The 15,122-nt window shown below is 37.9% G+C and overlaps 1 protein-coding gene and 1 long non-coding RNA gene across 2 annotated transcripts in view; one reads left to right on the top strand and one right to left on the bottom strand.

The window, feature by feature from the left end:
* Window positions 1-3,595: 3,595 nt before the first annotated feature.
* LOC130567075 (uncharacterized) lies at window positions 3,596-10,273 on the bottom strand. The gene is made up of 3 exons (XR_008964540.1): window positions 10,162-10,273; window positions 5,304-5,373; window positions 3,596-4,155 (listed from the first exon to the last, which is right to left on the bottom strand). It is a non-coding gene; the product is annotated as an uncharacterized LOC130567075 (long non-coding RNA).
* The window catches only part of cdk6 (cyclin dependent kinase 6), a 34,360-nt gene continuing 28,300 nt past the window's right edge, over window positions 9,063-15,122 (top strand). Inside the window, exons 1-3 of the mRNA XM_057354972.1 lie at window positions 9,063-9,584; window positions 10,193-10,518; window positions 13,077-13,212. Coding sequence (XP_057210955.1) covers window positions 10,295-10,518; window positions 13,077-13,212 — 360 coding nt within the window. The 5' untranslated portion in view covers window positions 9,063-9,584; window positions 10,193-10,294. The remainder of the gene's footprint in view (window positions 9,585-10,192; window positions 10,519-13,076; window positions 13,213-15,122) is intronic.

Below are 15,122 nucleotides of genomic sequence, written 5' to 3'. Positions count from 1 at the left end.
AGGATGTCAAATCCTGCACTCAGCGCCACGCTCTCTCCAATAAGGCCGTCTCAGAAACTTGCCTGCCTGTAACAATCATCTAAACCTTCTCGAACTGCAGATAAAATTAAAAAAAGCTCATGAATGTAGCACAGATTTTTCCTAACTTTCAGTTGCACTGGCTTACTTGCATGCATATCCGTAACCTTTAAGGCCAGTCCTATACTTTTACAGTTCCCTAAAGTGTTTTAGCACCAAAATGTCTGGACTGCAGCTCTGCCGAACTGAGCTTTCAGGAGAGTTAGTGAAGTACCACATTATGATCGAGAATGATGTCATTGTTGTTTGGTCTGGTTCACTTTCCCTTCAGGAATATCCAGAGGAGAATGTGTGTGAAGACTGGTCAGATGTTCTTCTTGATGGCAGATCACAGATTTCAGTCACTTCAATATTATTACTGTTAAAGGTCCAGTGTGTAATTTTTTGCAGGATCTATTGACAGAAATGCAATATAATATAAATAACTATGTCTTCAGAGGTGTATAAAGATCTTACAAAATGAAGCGTTACGTTTTATTACCTTAAATAAGCTACAGTATTTCTGTCTACACACCGCGGGTCCCCTTGCATGGTATTGGCCATGTTGTTTCTGCAGTATCCCTAAACGGACAAACTGCTCTACAGAGCGCGTTTCCTAAATACGTTATCTCCTTTGGGAAAGAAGCGAAAATGTGATGACATCTTGGTGTCAGTTCGTGACCTCACCGCTAGATGCCGCTAAAATTCATACACTGGACCTTTAATATTGAATCATATTCTATGTCATTTCCATGAAAAGAAACTCATTTACAATTTGGTGTGGATGTTCTTGAGCTTTATTTACATGAGAAATAATACGTTAGGAAACCAGATACATAAGTTCATTCCTCCTAGTTCATCACAGTGGACATTCACCATTTGAGATGGTGCGAACACCCCTGTGCCACAAAATGCTGTCATATTCAAAAAATTGTAGGTGAAACAGGCCACGTCTTTATGAGATAGCTGACATTTTTAGCTGACATTTTTGCTACATCACCAAACCGTCCGTAAATCATTTTGTCAGGACATGTAATGTTGCTCAGGTGTGGTAAGAGCAATACATCTTCCACACGCACAGAGAGCTCACAGGCCGAGAGAATCAAGAGAAATGTGCTCTGATAAAAATACTCAGAGGGAAGCTAGGACAAGTTTGCACTCATGATGTTATCAGAAGAAATGGTTTTCCAAATATGCGGCAGGGTATACACACACACATGCGTAGCTGCCAGACAGAAAGAGCCAGAGGTATTTTGGCTCCGGTGGTTAAATCTGTCACCAAATTATTCAATAAAACAAGCCAGATGGGATTTATTTAACTTCACACACATCAGCTATAAAAGAATTGCTCCACCAAAAGGTTCAATGTTATGCGGTTAACACGAGCATGATTCATGTAAATACAATAAGTCTCTAAAGAAGTGACTACATTTAAAAAAAATCTAATTTAGGTAAGTTGTGTAATGCTACATATTTTCACATGTACAGTTGTTGGATCTATTTTTGAACCTGCACTGATTTACTGTTTTATTTGACAGAATCTTCACATATTTTTGCAATGCAATAAATAAATGTTAAATCATATAAATAAACAGCAAATTTACTAAATGTGCTTTTACTTAGCACATTTTTTAAAAGTATTTCTCCAGCTGTCAGAATATCACCCTTTATTTACATAATTTTTTTAAAGCATGTTATCTAATGCATTGACCAATGTTAACAATTACAAACGTATAATACTTCATTTATAATAATCGCATTGTTTTAAAGTTTGCATTTAGGCATTTAGCTTTTATCCAAACTTACAAGACTTACAAGAATTAGGAAACAATATATCTCTGCAAAATCAAAGTACTGGTTGCGGCACATTCAAAGGCACAATCTAAAACTGCTCTTGTAAAGATACAATTATCCTTTGTTTTCTTTATGGCGTGTATAAAACTATAAAGGACTGTATGAATTTATGGCTACAATATGTGCAGTTAGTTGACATTAAACACGGATGATTTCACAATCTGGGTATTAAAGTTAGTGAGAATATGATGTGAACCGCAGTTTCAACTGGAATGTCATTGTTTACAAAGCAAGCAAAAAGCAGTTGCTAGGCGACTAAATCGGATCTTACACTTGTCTTTCACAAAGAAAATGACACCAACACACTTCCTTCTCTATGCTGGTTGTTTCAAAGTAAATATTCGATAGCAGGCTGCAAAACCAAACATAACAAGTGGCAAAAAAAGGGCAACAGAGAAATGCTCTAGATGAAAATAATCATATTAAAATAAACAAAAGGTAGCATGGCAATATGAATGGCATTGCGATAGTGTTAGTTTATTCTGAAACAGCTAAAATGAGGTTGAGATTCAGCCAAACTGACCTCACATGAACTCCTCACCTATGCAATATTGTATCGTGTACATCTGTATTACTCCAAGCATACCGTGATTTTGGAACAGTGCTTCATTTTCACATGAATGTGAGGAGCAGCTGTCAGTTTAGCAAGTTAAAGAGGCAGCCCTGTGTGAGCTCTGCTGTCCCAATGCTCGGAGCAGAATAAACAGTGGACAGCTGGCCTGGGACAATGGCACCTCAGTTAATGATTAATGCTGTTAATGAACAAATCAAGAAAGCTCTTGATACTTTCAAGAACTCTTTCCTCAAAGCCAGCAACGTGCTGACCCTTAAAGGAACAGTTCACACAAAAATGAAAATTCTGTCATTTCTCACCATCATGTTTTTGAATACTTCTGTATAACACAAAATATTTATTTATAGCAGAATGTCCAAGCTGCTCTTCTCTATACAATGAAAGTGAATGGTGACTAGGACTGCTCTGCTTCTGTTTCACAGAAGATACAAAGTCGACATGAGGGTGAGTGAATTACAACATTTGTTTGGCTAAACTTTCCCTTTATTAGCCTTTGATCTGTGATAGAAGGGCTTACCCGTGTAGAAATCTGCTTCATATATGAACTTATGATGTGTTTTTGGAATTTTGAGAAAATTGCACAGTAATTGTTCAACCATGAAACAAAGAACTTACACAATATATGATACTATAGAAATTCAGATGTGGTCAAGATGGAAATCAAAAAATATGCAATTAAATGTACAAAATGTTCATTTTTGTTATTATTTAAAAATATATGATGCCTATATTGTACTATATACAAATTGTGTATAGGCATTATATTAGACAGCAACCTGTCATTTAAAAACCACATCTCAAATGTCACAAATGTTTTTACCTTTTTTGTGTCTTTCAGTTTTTCTTATTTTCTCCTGTAAAGCTGCTTTGGAACAATGCACATTGTGAAAAGCGCTATATAAATAAAATTGAATTGAATTTGTGTTGTGCATATAGTACATTTAGGATTGTGTTTTGTACATAAATTACTTAGGCAGCTCAGTTCAGTTCAGTTACAATTTATTACATTCAGTTACAATTTATTTATTTATCTATAAACAACCATGTAAATTATTGTATACCTGAGAATACATTTTCATGTATTTCTATATTTGTTAGGTGTGGATTGTGTGTCATTTTTATGTTTGATAAAACCAGTACAAATATAACATTTACGTATGTTAAGCATAAACTGCTGTAAATGTCACAATACAACATAACGTCTTAAAATGGTGAGAAAGTTTCTGCTTGGAACATAAATGTAAATCAACTAAAGACACACACACACACGCACGCACACACACACACACACACACAATGTTAACATTGATTCTCTGTAATGACAGTGAAAGCTTTGAGATCTATGAGATATCCTTACAATGTTTATTTCACGAGGGCACCACAGTCTCCACACAAATCACTGATAAATGGCTATTCATGTAAGCAATAACAGATGTGAGGGTCTTATTTAGAGCCAGTGAAAGTGTGTTCTGTATGATGTGTAAAAGCGCTGTGTGTCTGGCCCTCCATTTGCAGAGGTGGCAGGTGTTCCTCGTTTCTCCAAAAAGCAGGTTTTTATGTTCCTCCTCAACTTAGTTACTTGGTTGCCATGGAAATGCGCCACAGAAAGAGTCTTGTCTTAAGGGGCCTGTGCTGGGGAAGGCTTTACTAACTGCCTGGACTGGACTTTACTGAAGAGAGGGTGGAAAAAAGAAACGATGAAAAATCAATCCAACATGGAAAACAACTGAGCATTGTCTCTGTGCCTGACACTATATTGAATGGAGATGTTCAGAGCAGATGTTTCATATGAGAGAATGCTGGACTATCATGGATGTCCTTTAGCTCTCTTTAACACACGACTTGTACAATGACTTATAGTCGTATGACTGAAGACTGAACACAACAAATGTATTTTTTTTTTATTTGATTGGCTGTGGTAACCTTTACTTTTAGGTTTTTTTAGACGCTTCTATCCAAAATGACCTAAAGGTCCAATCATGTGTAATTTTTTTGGAGGCTCTATTGAAAGAAATGCAACATAATATACATAACTGTCTTCAGAGGCGTATTAAGACCTCACATACTAAAGTGTTGCTTTTATTACCTTAGAATGAGCTATTTCTATCTACATATGCCGCGGGTCCCCTTACATGGAATTCTCCATGTTGTTTCTACAGTAGCCCTAAACGGACAAACTGCTCTACAGAGCGTGTTTTGTAAATACGTTATCTCCTTCGGCAAAGAAGCGAAAATGTGACGACATCTTAGCCCTGTGTCAGCCACCATAGTGCTTTAAAAGGGGGGGGGGGGGGTGAGTGCTTGAGCGAGCCTTTGGTTGCAATTTGCAAGCTCACCGCTAGATGTCGCTACATTTCATACACTTGACCTTTAAATGTATTGAAAATGTTGACTGTAGAAGACAGTGGTGGTAATAGTGGCAATCAGCAGCTTAACCACTTTGATATTTTCCTAAACTTGCACTCTGGAGACAGAAGAAACATTGTAAAATGTGTGAGTCTTTTAATTAGTATATGGGGTATCCACCGGCATGGGTGGACCTACTTTCATCACCCTATAACTAAGAACAAGGTGCAGGACTGCCAAATCACAAGGGTCTCTTATGTATTAACTAATTCAGTGGGGTGAACATGTAAGCAAGTGAATGTGGGTGTTGCCCACACCTGCTTCTAAAACTCTCTCTCTCATAGGTATCTCATATAGCTCTGCAGGTTTTGAGAAGTTATTGCTATGTATGTATAATTTGGGCTAACTTTTATGCCATTCCTAAGCTTTATAATTATATGCTAACTATATTTAGCACATCTACTGTACTTACAGTAGACTACATGGAACCAGTGAAGGTCCTGCATTTGTCTGTGACTGGAGTCCATCTTGCATGTCAAATCCTGCAAAAGAACAAATAGTGGCCAAAAGTCACGACGAGGGGGGCATATTTGTACAATATTTGCTTCGAATGCATATGAAAGAATATGGGTTTTATTGTAATATACAAAAGTGCATATAAAACAAAAAGCTCACTGGAAATAAAGCAAACATCAACTACAATTGCATCTGTTATAAATATGTGGTCATCCTTTCTTGTGGTAATATTTTGTAGTCATTCTTTGGCTAAACTTTGCACGTGTTTTCCCAAGCCTCCTTAAATTCTTCTTAAGCTGAGCTTTAGTTTGTACTCCAAAAACACCATTGGAACACGTATACAATTTTTCTTTAATAAACCTGAATATTTGAATAAAGAGCGAATCTATAGACGGTTTCAAAGCAACAACATAAACAAATGTTACTGCGCATGCACGCTTTTGTGACCCAAAATTAACTTCCGATTCACATCCGCAAAGAATAGAGTCCCAGGAGATTATTTCTGGTAACAAGCAAAAGAAATAACAAGTACATTACATTAGCTAGCAAGTTAAAAGTGTCTAGCTAGTATTAGTTTGGGTTACCAGTAGAAGAACCATTACTTGGATAAACTTAAATGCGACAAAGTTACACGATTCATTCAACACGTTGTTTATTTAACAAAATTATTATACAATAAAATATGAATAGATGTAATAGGCCTACTAGACACTAGCCAGACTGATAAACATACACAAACCGGAAGTTAACTTTGGGCCAGGCACGTGCGTCCAAAGAAACCATCTTTATAACTATTGTCCAAAGTTGGACATCTTTGGCCACAACTTTTTAGCATCTGTCAGTGAGCAGTACTCGTTTTAGTTATTGATTATTTAAACAATCAATTATTCTTCTTCTTATATTATTAATTATTTGCACAGTTTTCATAGATTCAACATTACATATAAAACTGACTTTTAATATGCATTTATAACTCCCTCATCTACAGATGCATGACCAACATTATTGTTTTATCATGTACCAACTACACGGACACTATGTATTTGGGTGTGGTCACACTTTGAAAGCAGTTATTCTGTGGACAGAGGGGACAGTGAATCAACTAAAAGTAATGGGAACATGAGAACCATTAGGATCACTTTCACAAATGCTGCCTCCATGTGTGGCTGAATCTGATTTGAGAAAGCCGATCTAAGAGGCTGCTGTCGGGCCGACTGGTGTCTGCTTAGAAGTGTATGGGGTGGAAAGGTAATCTAGTAGAATGTCACCTGCTTTCCTATGGCATGGCACTAGAGAGAGTGTCTCTTACATAGACAGACTGATCCCCATCTGCCACTCAAGGGTCTCAAATAACCAAAGAGATTGTCATTTAAAAACCACTGATAATGTATGATTGAACCCTTTCATCTGGACTTACCAACAGACATTAAAGGAATAGTTCACTCGAAAATGAAAATTCTGTCATCATTTACTCACTCTCTTGTCATTTCAAACCTATATGACTTTTTTTCTGCAGAACGACATTTGCAGAATGTTGGTAACCGAACAACGGCAGTACCCATTCATTGTGTGGACACAAAACCAATGCAAGTCAATGGGTACCACCGTTGTTTGGTTAACAGCATTCTTCAAAATATCATTTTTTTTGTTCTGCGGAAGAAAGAAAGTCAGACAGGTTTAAAATGACAAGAGATTATACATGATGACAGAATTTTCATTCTTGGGTGAACTATCCCTTTAATGATCAGCAGAGCTGATGCAAAAAGTCACGTCTTGGAAATTCGGCCGATGCAACAAATTACTCTCAGCTCTATTAGAGGTAACAAAGACAGGAAATCCTCACAAAGTTGAAATATATAGGTGTTTTTTTGCTGATTACATTTCATTTCGAAGCATGTGTTTGTTTTTATAAACCATTAAAGCTTTTACATGGGATACAATTAAAATTCCTCTAAAGAGATAATCATCTCAAACGCAAAATTCCTTTCATCCTGTCTCTCAGCATTTCATTCATTCTTTCCTTCAACAAACTTTTCTGTGTGTTCAAACGGTTTTGGTTATAACATCTGCTAGATTTGTTCTTGTTTAACATACCCTGACTCCTTTTTGCTTCTTAAATGACATCTGTCTTGCACAAACTCGACCAGAAAATGTGCAACCGTTTCTCCTTTTTCAAGATGACTATTTTGGTATGTCTCAGAGGACAGTGAGCATACCACACACAAACCAATTTAATAGCTTTGTTTTCTCTGCCTAATCAGCATGTGTATGCATGGTAATGTATTCAATCTGGGAAATGGCTCTCAGAGCTGGTTTAAAATGAACAATCATGATGCATAAATGTACAGGGAAGCCTTCGCAGTTATTGGTTTAGACCCCATTGTGTGTAATGTGCGCTTTGTGATGCAAAAATTTGAATTTTAAGTTGACAAGAGGGGGCACGCATGGGGAAACTGTATTGGCAGACAAACCTACTTCAGACTCATCATCTGCCCCCATGCCGAACGGCTCTCACTCAAATCAACGAGCGTTCAGTTTCTCTCAATGCTTGAGACAAGCAGATTCTTTCACCTCAGCAAACTACGAAGCCCCCACGCCACGACGAATAATACAATTCATGTAGGAAGATTCACCAATATTCTTTGACTGATTATCAACACATTTTGTCCCCTACATTTTCATTTACAATATAGCCCGTTTAAAATGCAAAAGAACATGAATTATCAGAATTTCACAGTGCGTTTTTAAATAAAACAAACGTTTTTGTGACATTTCATTACAAAATATAATCAATTGATAAAATGAATGCATGCCACAGCAAAATCGCCAGTGTTAAAAAAGGTCAAATTAACACTCGCATTGTATATATAATTGTGAGTGTTAATTTGACCTTTTTTAACACTGGCGATTTTGCTGTGTGAATATCAGCTTTGTCGTATTGGCCACATTGCATTTTTTTTATATATAATTTTATAGGAAATTATTTTTATATTTATTTATTAATATCTAAAAACATGTTCACTGGTAAGACATTGTTAAAAATATATTTAAGTTGTCCTGCCACCTAAAAAAATGCAATAAACCAGGCGTAATCAGACTTCTTAAACGTTTTTAATAAAATATAAAAAATAAATGTCATGGATGAACGTCAGCTTTATCATATTAGCCACAGTGCACATTTTAAATAACACAATACAACTGTATAGGAATTTTACATCTGTTGTACATTTCACATATTTTAACATCTAAAAATGTTTTCGCCGAAAAGCCACAGTTAAAAACATTGCCAAGGTCTGATTTAGCAATATTTCAGGTCTGGCAACCTAAACACTGACAACATCTAATTGTGCAGTGCAGTATATATCAATAAAAGCAATAACTATTCGGAAATAGCAAGCAAAACCTTGCAGCGGGACAAATGAGACAGCGTGAAATATCTTTTGGCCCTGAACTACAGACTAGGGCCTTGAACACCAGCCTTATGACAGAGAGCTTATCACCTCACATTCCAAATATTTCACTGTGAGTTGTTTTAACAGGTTGAAAAACATCAATACTACAAGATAGGCCTGCTTATGATTCAAGAATTGCAGTTATTGATCAGGCGTTTAAGAGAGATATTGGGTCATTGGATGCACAATGATCAAAATCAATGATTTCAATGAATGTGCCCATGCATCAAATAACCTCTCTGCGTCTCTTCCCCTGCGGTGATCCCGTTCTGACACCGAGACAAAAACAAGAAAGCGGTATGAATGGTAAAGGAGCGAGCAGGCAGGGAGAAAGCAAGAGGAGGCGGTGAGGCTTTGTAGTCGGCGAGGAATGCGGAAACGCTCCTGCTCTGTGTCAAACTGCTCTGAAGGGGGTCAAGGCACATTCAGCCAGCGTGGGAAAGCGAGGAGGAGACCAAGCACACACACGAGCGCCGCATAAACTTGCATAGATGGGAAAAGCATAAGAGGGAAGGGCGGTTATTTGCGGATCGATGAGAGAGAGAGAGCGAGCGAGCGAGAGAGAGAGAGAGAGAGACGATCCCTTGCTTTCGCTTGGTTTGCCAGTTTAGTTGCAGTGGTGCGGTACTGCTGGAGATGGGGGTTAACGCGTGCACCATCCCTCTACCTGTGTGGCCAGTCGCGAGGACGCTGATGTGATGTGCGTGAAGACGCTGGGAAAGTGAGCGCTGTTTTACACAACTTTATGAATGACGCGACTCTCCAGGCGGAATATCATCAAACGGGTAACTATGTCGACATCCTCAAATCGACTTTGGTTAACTTTGTAGTGTTTTAAGCGCGTGTTTGCGTTTCTCCAGCTTTTCATGCACTTTTGGAAGATTGTGAATTAATGTCGTTTTAAATACCGCCGCGTGGTTAATGGATTTGACTAAAGCGTGGGAGCAAATGTAGGCGTTTAGTTTCGGAGTTTATTGATACGCAGAGTTGAACAATGAAATCAGTAGACAACCACGTGCTCGAGGCTGTGTGGCACAAAGAACAGATGGGACGATCTTTGACAATCTCGAAATGAGAATGAGAAAACTCAATGTTTGGCGTTTTCGTGAATGTTTTTATTGGCAATGTGCGCGCCTGTTAAATAATCGTTTACCGCGTGTTGCATTATACCGAACTTACCTGCGTTAACTGAAGAGTTCAACAAGTGATTACTTTATTCCTGAGAATTCCAGATGTTTATTTTATGCGCTTTTATTGACAACTGGTTGCGCGCGTGGAAAGATCGTGTACGTTGTATGTATGACGCTGTGTATTTTGTCCTCGATGCACAGCTTAGATGTATCTGATCGCTTTCGTGTTTACCTCTGCTTCCTTTTGTGTTCGCGATCTACAGGCAGTGCACGTGCCAGCGCCGCTCTCCCGATAATGCCTTTGTGAACTATCCTTGCGCTCGTCACATTTCGGCATTCCCCGCAGTACCTCGCCGTGAGAAAACATGGACAAAGAGAGCCTGACCCAACAGTACGAGCCGGTGGCTGAGATCGGCGAAGGTGCGTACGGAAAGGTCTACAAAGCACGGGATCTGAAGAACGGGGGCCGATTCGTTGCCCTGAAAAGAGTCCGGGTCCAGACGGAGGAAGAGGGAATGCCCCTGTCCACTATCCGCGAGGTGGCGGTACTGAGACAACTGGAGTCGTTTGAACATCCAAATGTGGTCAGGTAAATGGTTTGTTGGGAGTGGATGTGTAAGTGATGATTTTAACTGATCGTGCATGCTGTAGTGTGGTTTGTACATGCTTGATTACTCTGTGTTTCCTCAAGTTGTGCGTGTTTCCTGTCACATCAACATGTCCCTGTTGACCTTTTTTAGGTAGTTCCCCATAAGAACATTAAAAATGGAGGTACCTGTAGTTTGAACACAACGTCACATCAGGTGGCTTTTCCTCCATTGGCATCTGTTGACTGATACATTACGTCCATTAATGTTCAGTTATTGAAATAGATCAAATTTTTCTTTTTAGATCAAAAAGTTCTTTATAATCTTGCTATGACGTTATCATTATATGTTGGCCACACTTATTAATCTGACAGTTCTCGACCATTTAAATGCTGAAACCTCGTATCTCCATATTTCGTGATTTTTTGTCATAAATCATTAATAATTAGTCACTCTTGGTTTGTCAATGGGTTTTGCAATTATCTAACCAATTAAAAGTATCACAAATTGGTTGTCAAATTTGACAACACAGTGTTTAATCATTTTAAAAATTACACTTTTTTTTGTTTCCTGAAAAATAGTGAATTTGGACATCTGAGGTAATAGATAGACAACGACCATATTTAGTATTGTTACATAAAATATTGGTATTCACCAAAGTCATTTTGATCTCTAGACATCTGTTTGACCATTGAAGCCACTAGCCCTAATAATAGAACAAAACTTACACAACATCGTCAAAGAGATCAACCAAGTTTCATTTTCTCTTTATCACAGGATGAGAATGTCTCGTGCATCTATGCAGGTCTCATTGTTTTGATAATTAGATTGTCAAATGCAAATGGTACCGTTGACGCATGCACCTCTGCAACAATTCACCTAACCTTTGTCAACTGAAACGATAGCCAATGTTGAACTTTACGTGCAGATGTGAAACCATTGATGCGTAAATATCTGAGTAGCCCATCGTCATTCTCACCTGAATGGTTGCATTTTAATTCTTTGTTGGTGTCTGGAATCATCAAGGTCATCTTGCATTGTTTTTCCACTGTCACTTGGTAGCTTATAAATGTCAAAATGGCTCCCTGAGTAGGAGGAAAATCCTGATTTGATATCATTTTACGTCTCTGAGGGAGGGGTCCTGGAAATGAATAGATTGATCGGCTCATCAAGTTCTTTTCGTTGATGAGAGCTCACGTCATTGGTTGGCCTTTCTCAAGGCCTGACCTTGCCATGTACTTTACAGGAGCACCATGCACTAAAAAGCTGTCTTCGGATACACATACACATACTTTTTGAAAAGATAGACCAAGGTCTGGGCTACAAATGAATTATCTGGCATTTTATCTGTGTAATGTTGGTTGTCGTAGGAAAAAAGTGGAAGTACATCTTATGGAGACAAAGTTCTTTGGCTTTAAGAGATTTTGGGTGCTGAGAATCTTATAGGGCCGTGCGTTAGGAACACTGTGAAAGTACAGGCAACCTCTCAGTGCTTATAATGAGAATATTATTCATGCCATATGTTTTGTTGGTTAAGAGACTTCATTGTGGAGGTACAATCTGGATTCTAGGAGACGCTTTTCCTGGCGAAATTTACTTTATGATGTCATGGGATTGGATAGCGTTACCATGAGAGATTCTTTTGGTAGATTAGGTATATTTGACTTTGACTTTCACTAAAAGTCAAAGATAGTTCATTATATTTGTAGAAAACATCAAACAAATGTTTGAGACATTAAACTCATATTTTATTGTCATAAATATACGCTGGTTTTGTATTTTGTAATGCTTTACACACATATATGCATTTAGGCATCAGCCTGCATCATGACAGAATATCTATGATGAGTCATATCATAAATTTTATGAAAATCATCTGATATGCATTTTATGTCAGATGGTACAAAATGTTAAGGTAAATGGCATCACAGGATGGTGGTTTAAACACGTAGTTTGTTTTGGGTAGATCCCCTTGTTAACCCCTACAAAAACATTTCATGTAAGCGTTTAGTACTACAGCATCATAAGATCAGAACAGTAAAATAGGTTTAGAAACAAACACGGGTAATTTGAAGAAGCATTACACTCATGGAACTAAAATGTCTCAAGTTTATTAGAAAATGGAGAGACTGTCGGCCAAGATGTGGATGAGGCTATTTGGAGATGAATTTATGTATGCATCATTTACATTTAGTCATTTAGCAGACGCTTTTATCCAAAGCGACTTACAGAGAGTTCAGGGAGCAATAAAGCGATATGTCATACAGGAGCAATAATACAATAGGTGCTAATACCAAGTTACTAGTTTCCACAAAAGCCAGAACAATACCCGTTGAGAGAAAGAGAGAGAGGGTACGTTTTTTTCCTCATTTGTCTGTCAAGTATTCACAGAAGAGATAGGTTTTAAGTAGTTTTTTGAATGTTGTGACTTGTGAGAGATGTGGTTGACCGGACTGAGTTGGGAAGAATGGGATTTTATTAAGTCCCATCATTAAAATCGAATTGGGTTTAGTTGTTTAAAAGTTGTCTTGCAATGAAAATGGTTTGTTCTTTCCTCTAGGTTGTTTGATGTATGCACAGTTTCCAGGACTGATCGGGAAACCAAACTAACTTTGGTCTTTGAACATGTGGACCAAGATTTAACTACATATTTGGAGAAAGCACCTGATCCTGGAGTGCCTCCCGAAACTATAAAGGTACCACCATACCGCCACATTTGTCGCCACTTTTATTAAAAAAAGGCAAATCTGATGTCTTTAGCCCCAAAACTATAATGGTTTGTAGCAAAACATGTAAATGGACCCTTTTTATTTTATTCTAATACCTGGTCTTATTGTGCACACTTTCAGTCAGTACACAGAGTTGCAAATAAAATTTCACAATGTTTTGAATATGCAATTGAATAAAAAATACCGATTACAAAGTGACAGCAACACTTTTTATTCATTTTTTAAATGCACTTTTTACTATCAGGTAAACATGTTATATTATATCCTTTAGATTAACATCCACCGACCGGCTTTTTCCCATGCTCCATATTCTTAAAACAGCTGTTGTGTTTAAATTAAGGAGACATTTTTATTTGTGCTTCAAGGCACACGAGCAAAAAATAAGCATTTGGCCTCGTAAGAATGCAGATGAAGGATGGAACTCCGATCACAGAGTCCTGTGCTTTTGATGGCCAGTGCATGTGGTGGATGGGCTTCTAATTAAAGGGCTGGCTGCTTGTGGGCCTCTATTTTCATTCAGCTCTGGCTTTCACCAAGATTGGCCAGAGGAATGTTGTTTCACTGCTTGTCTTTGTGTGTTTGTGCACATGCAAAGAGTTTGTGAACGTGTGTATGTCTGTGTAGCTCAGCCTTTCATTGAATATAAACCTGTGCACTCCAAGGGGTTTTCTCAAGGGCCAATAAATCATTCAGTCCCAATATCATTTTCATTAGGCTAGAATTAATCCTGCTGACTGACCCCGCGTCAGTGTCCTCTTACGGTTGTTCGAAAAGCATCGAGCGGAAATGTCTGATTTTTTTTGTCCCGATCATCTACATTCACATAATCTATTTTGACTTTTTCCCACATGCTAGTCTTACAAATCCAATCATCGTATTTCGCCGCTTCTCCCCCTAGGACATTTTACATTGAGTGTTGGAACAAACTAGATCTCTCTCTTTGTCGCTCGAGCCAAATTGAAATAGAAACTAGAAGCTAAGGAAAGTTTTGAAAAGTTTAAAAAGTGACACCTAAGGGGTTTCCTATGCAAGTTTTCTGTATCGATAAGGAAGCATTGTGTGTCGTTGGTGTCAGTAGATTCGGATCTCGGATCTGAGATTAAATGTTTACACTTTTAGGCATAATCAGACATGGTCTTTTTAGATTATAAATTAGAATACAATTTTTCTTTTTTTGAAATAATGATTTTCCATACAAGTTTTACGTAACAAATACGTGGAAAAAAATTGTTATAGATGATAAAACTTTTAGGTAATTTATATCTGTACACATTATACAGGACACATTTAGGTCATCTAATTTTACATGTTTTGTCTATCAAGATAGAGCCGTGGTCAGACGTGACTGTGAGCATGCGAAGATCGTTCGGACAGTGGTACAAAAATGGGCAGGCGCGATTCCTCCATTTTTTAAATTTCTGTATCGAGAGGTCACGCTGTGACGTTTTGATCTTCTACAGGTCATCTCATTTTTTTCTTCAAGACTGATCATAACTTTAAGTCAGTTACATAAAAAGGTAGATTGGATTGTAGGTCTAATTGTAATGTGAAAAGTAAGACTGATTAGTCTTAACTAATTGCTAGTCAGTGAGACTAGAACTTAGCGGCTAAGTTTATGCAACTGGCCCCTGTACTTTTTTTTTCTTTCATTTTGAACAATAGAGAGATAATATACACTCTGAAAAAATGCTTGGTTATTTTTAACCCATGGTCTAAAAGGGAGAAACCCAACTGTTGGGTTATAAATTAACCTGTGCTGGGTTGGTTTAGCCTTACACCGTGTCTAAACAGGACGCGACCGGCGCAAGACGACAAAAGACATTAAAAACTCATTAGAACCCATAGTTTTACATTTTGTCCACACTGGATGCGGCGTG

Source organism: Triplophysa rosa, linkage group LG16, assembly GCF_024868665.1.
Source record: "Triplophysa rosa linkage group LG16, Trosa_1v2, whole genome shotgun sequence".
Lineage (NCBI taxonomy): Eukaryota > Metazoa > Chordata > Actinopteri > Cypriniformes > Nemacheilidae > Triplophysa > Triplophysa rosa.
Note: the sequence above shows the minus strand (reverse complement) of the source record. Positions and strands in the feature narration are given on the sequence as shown.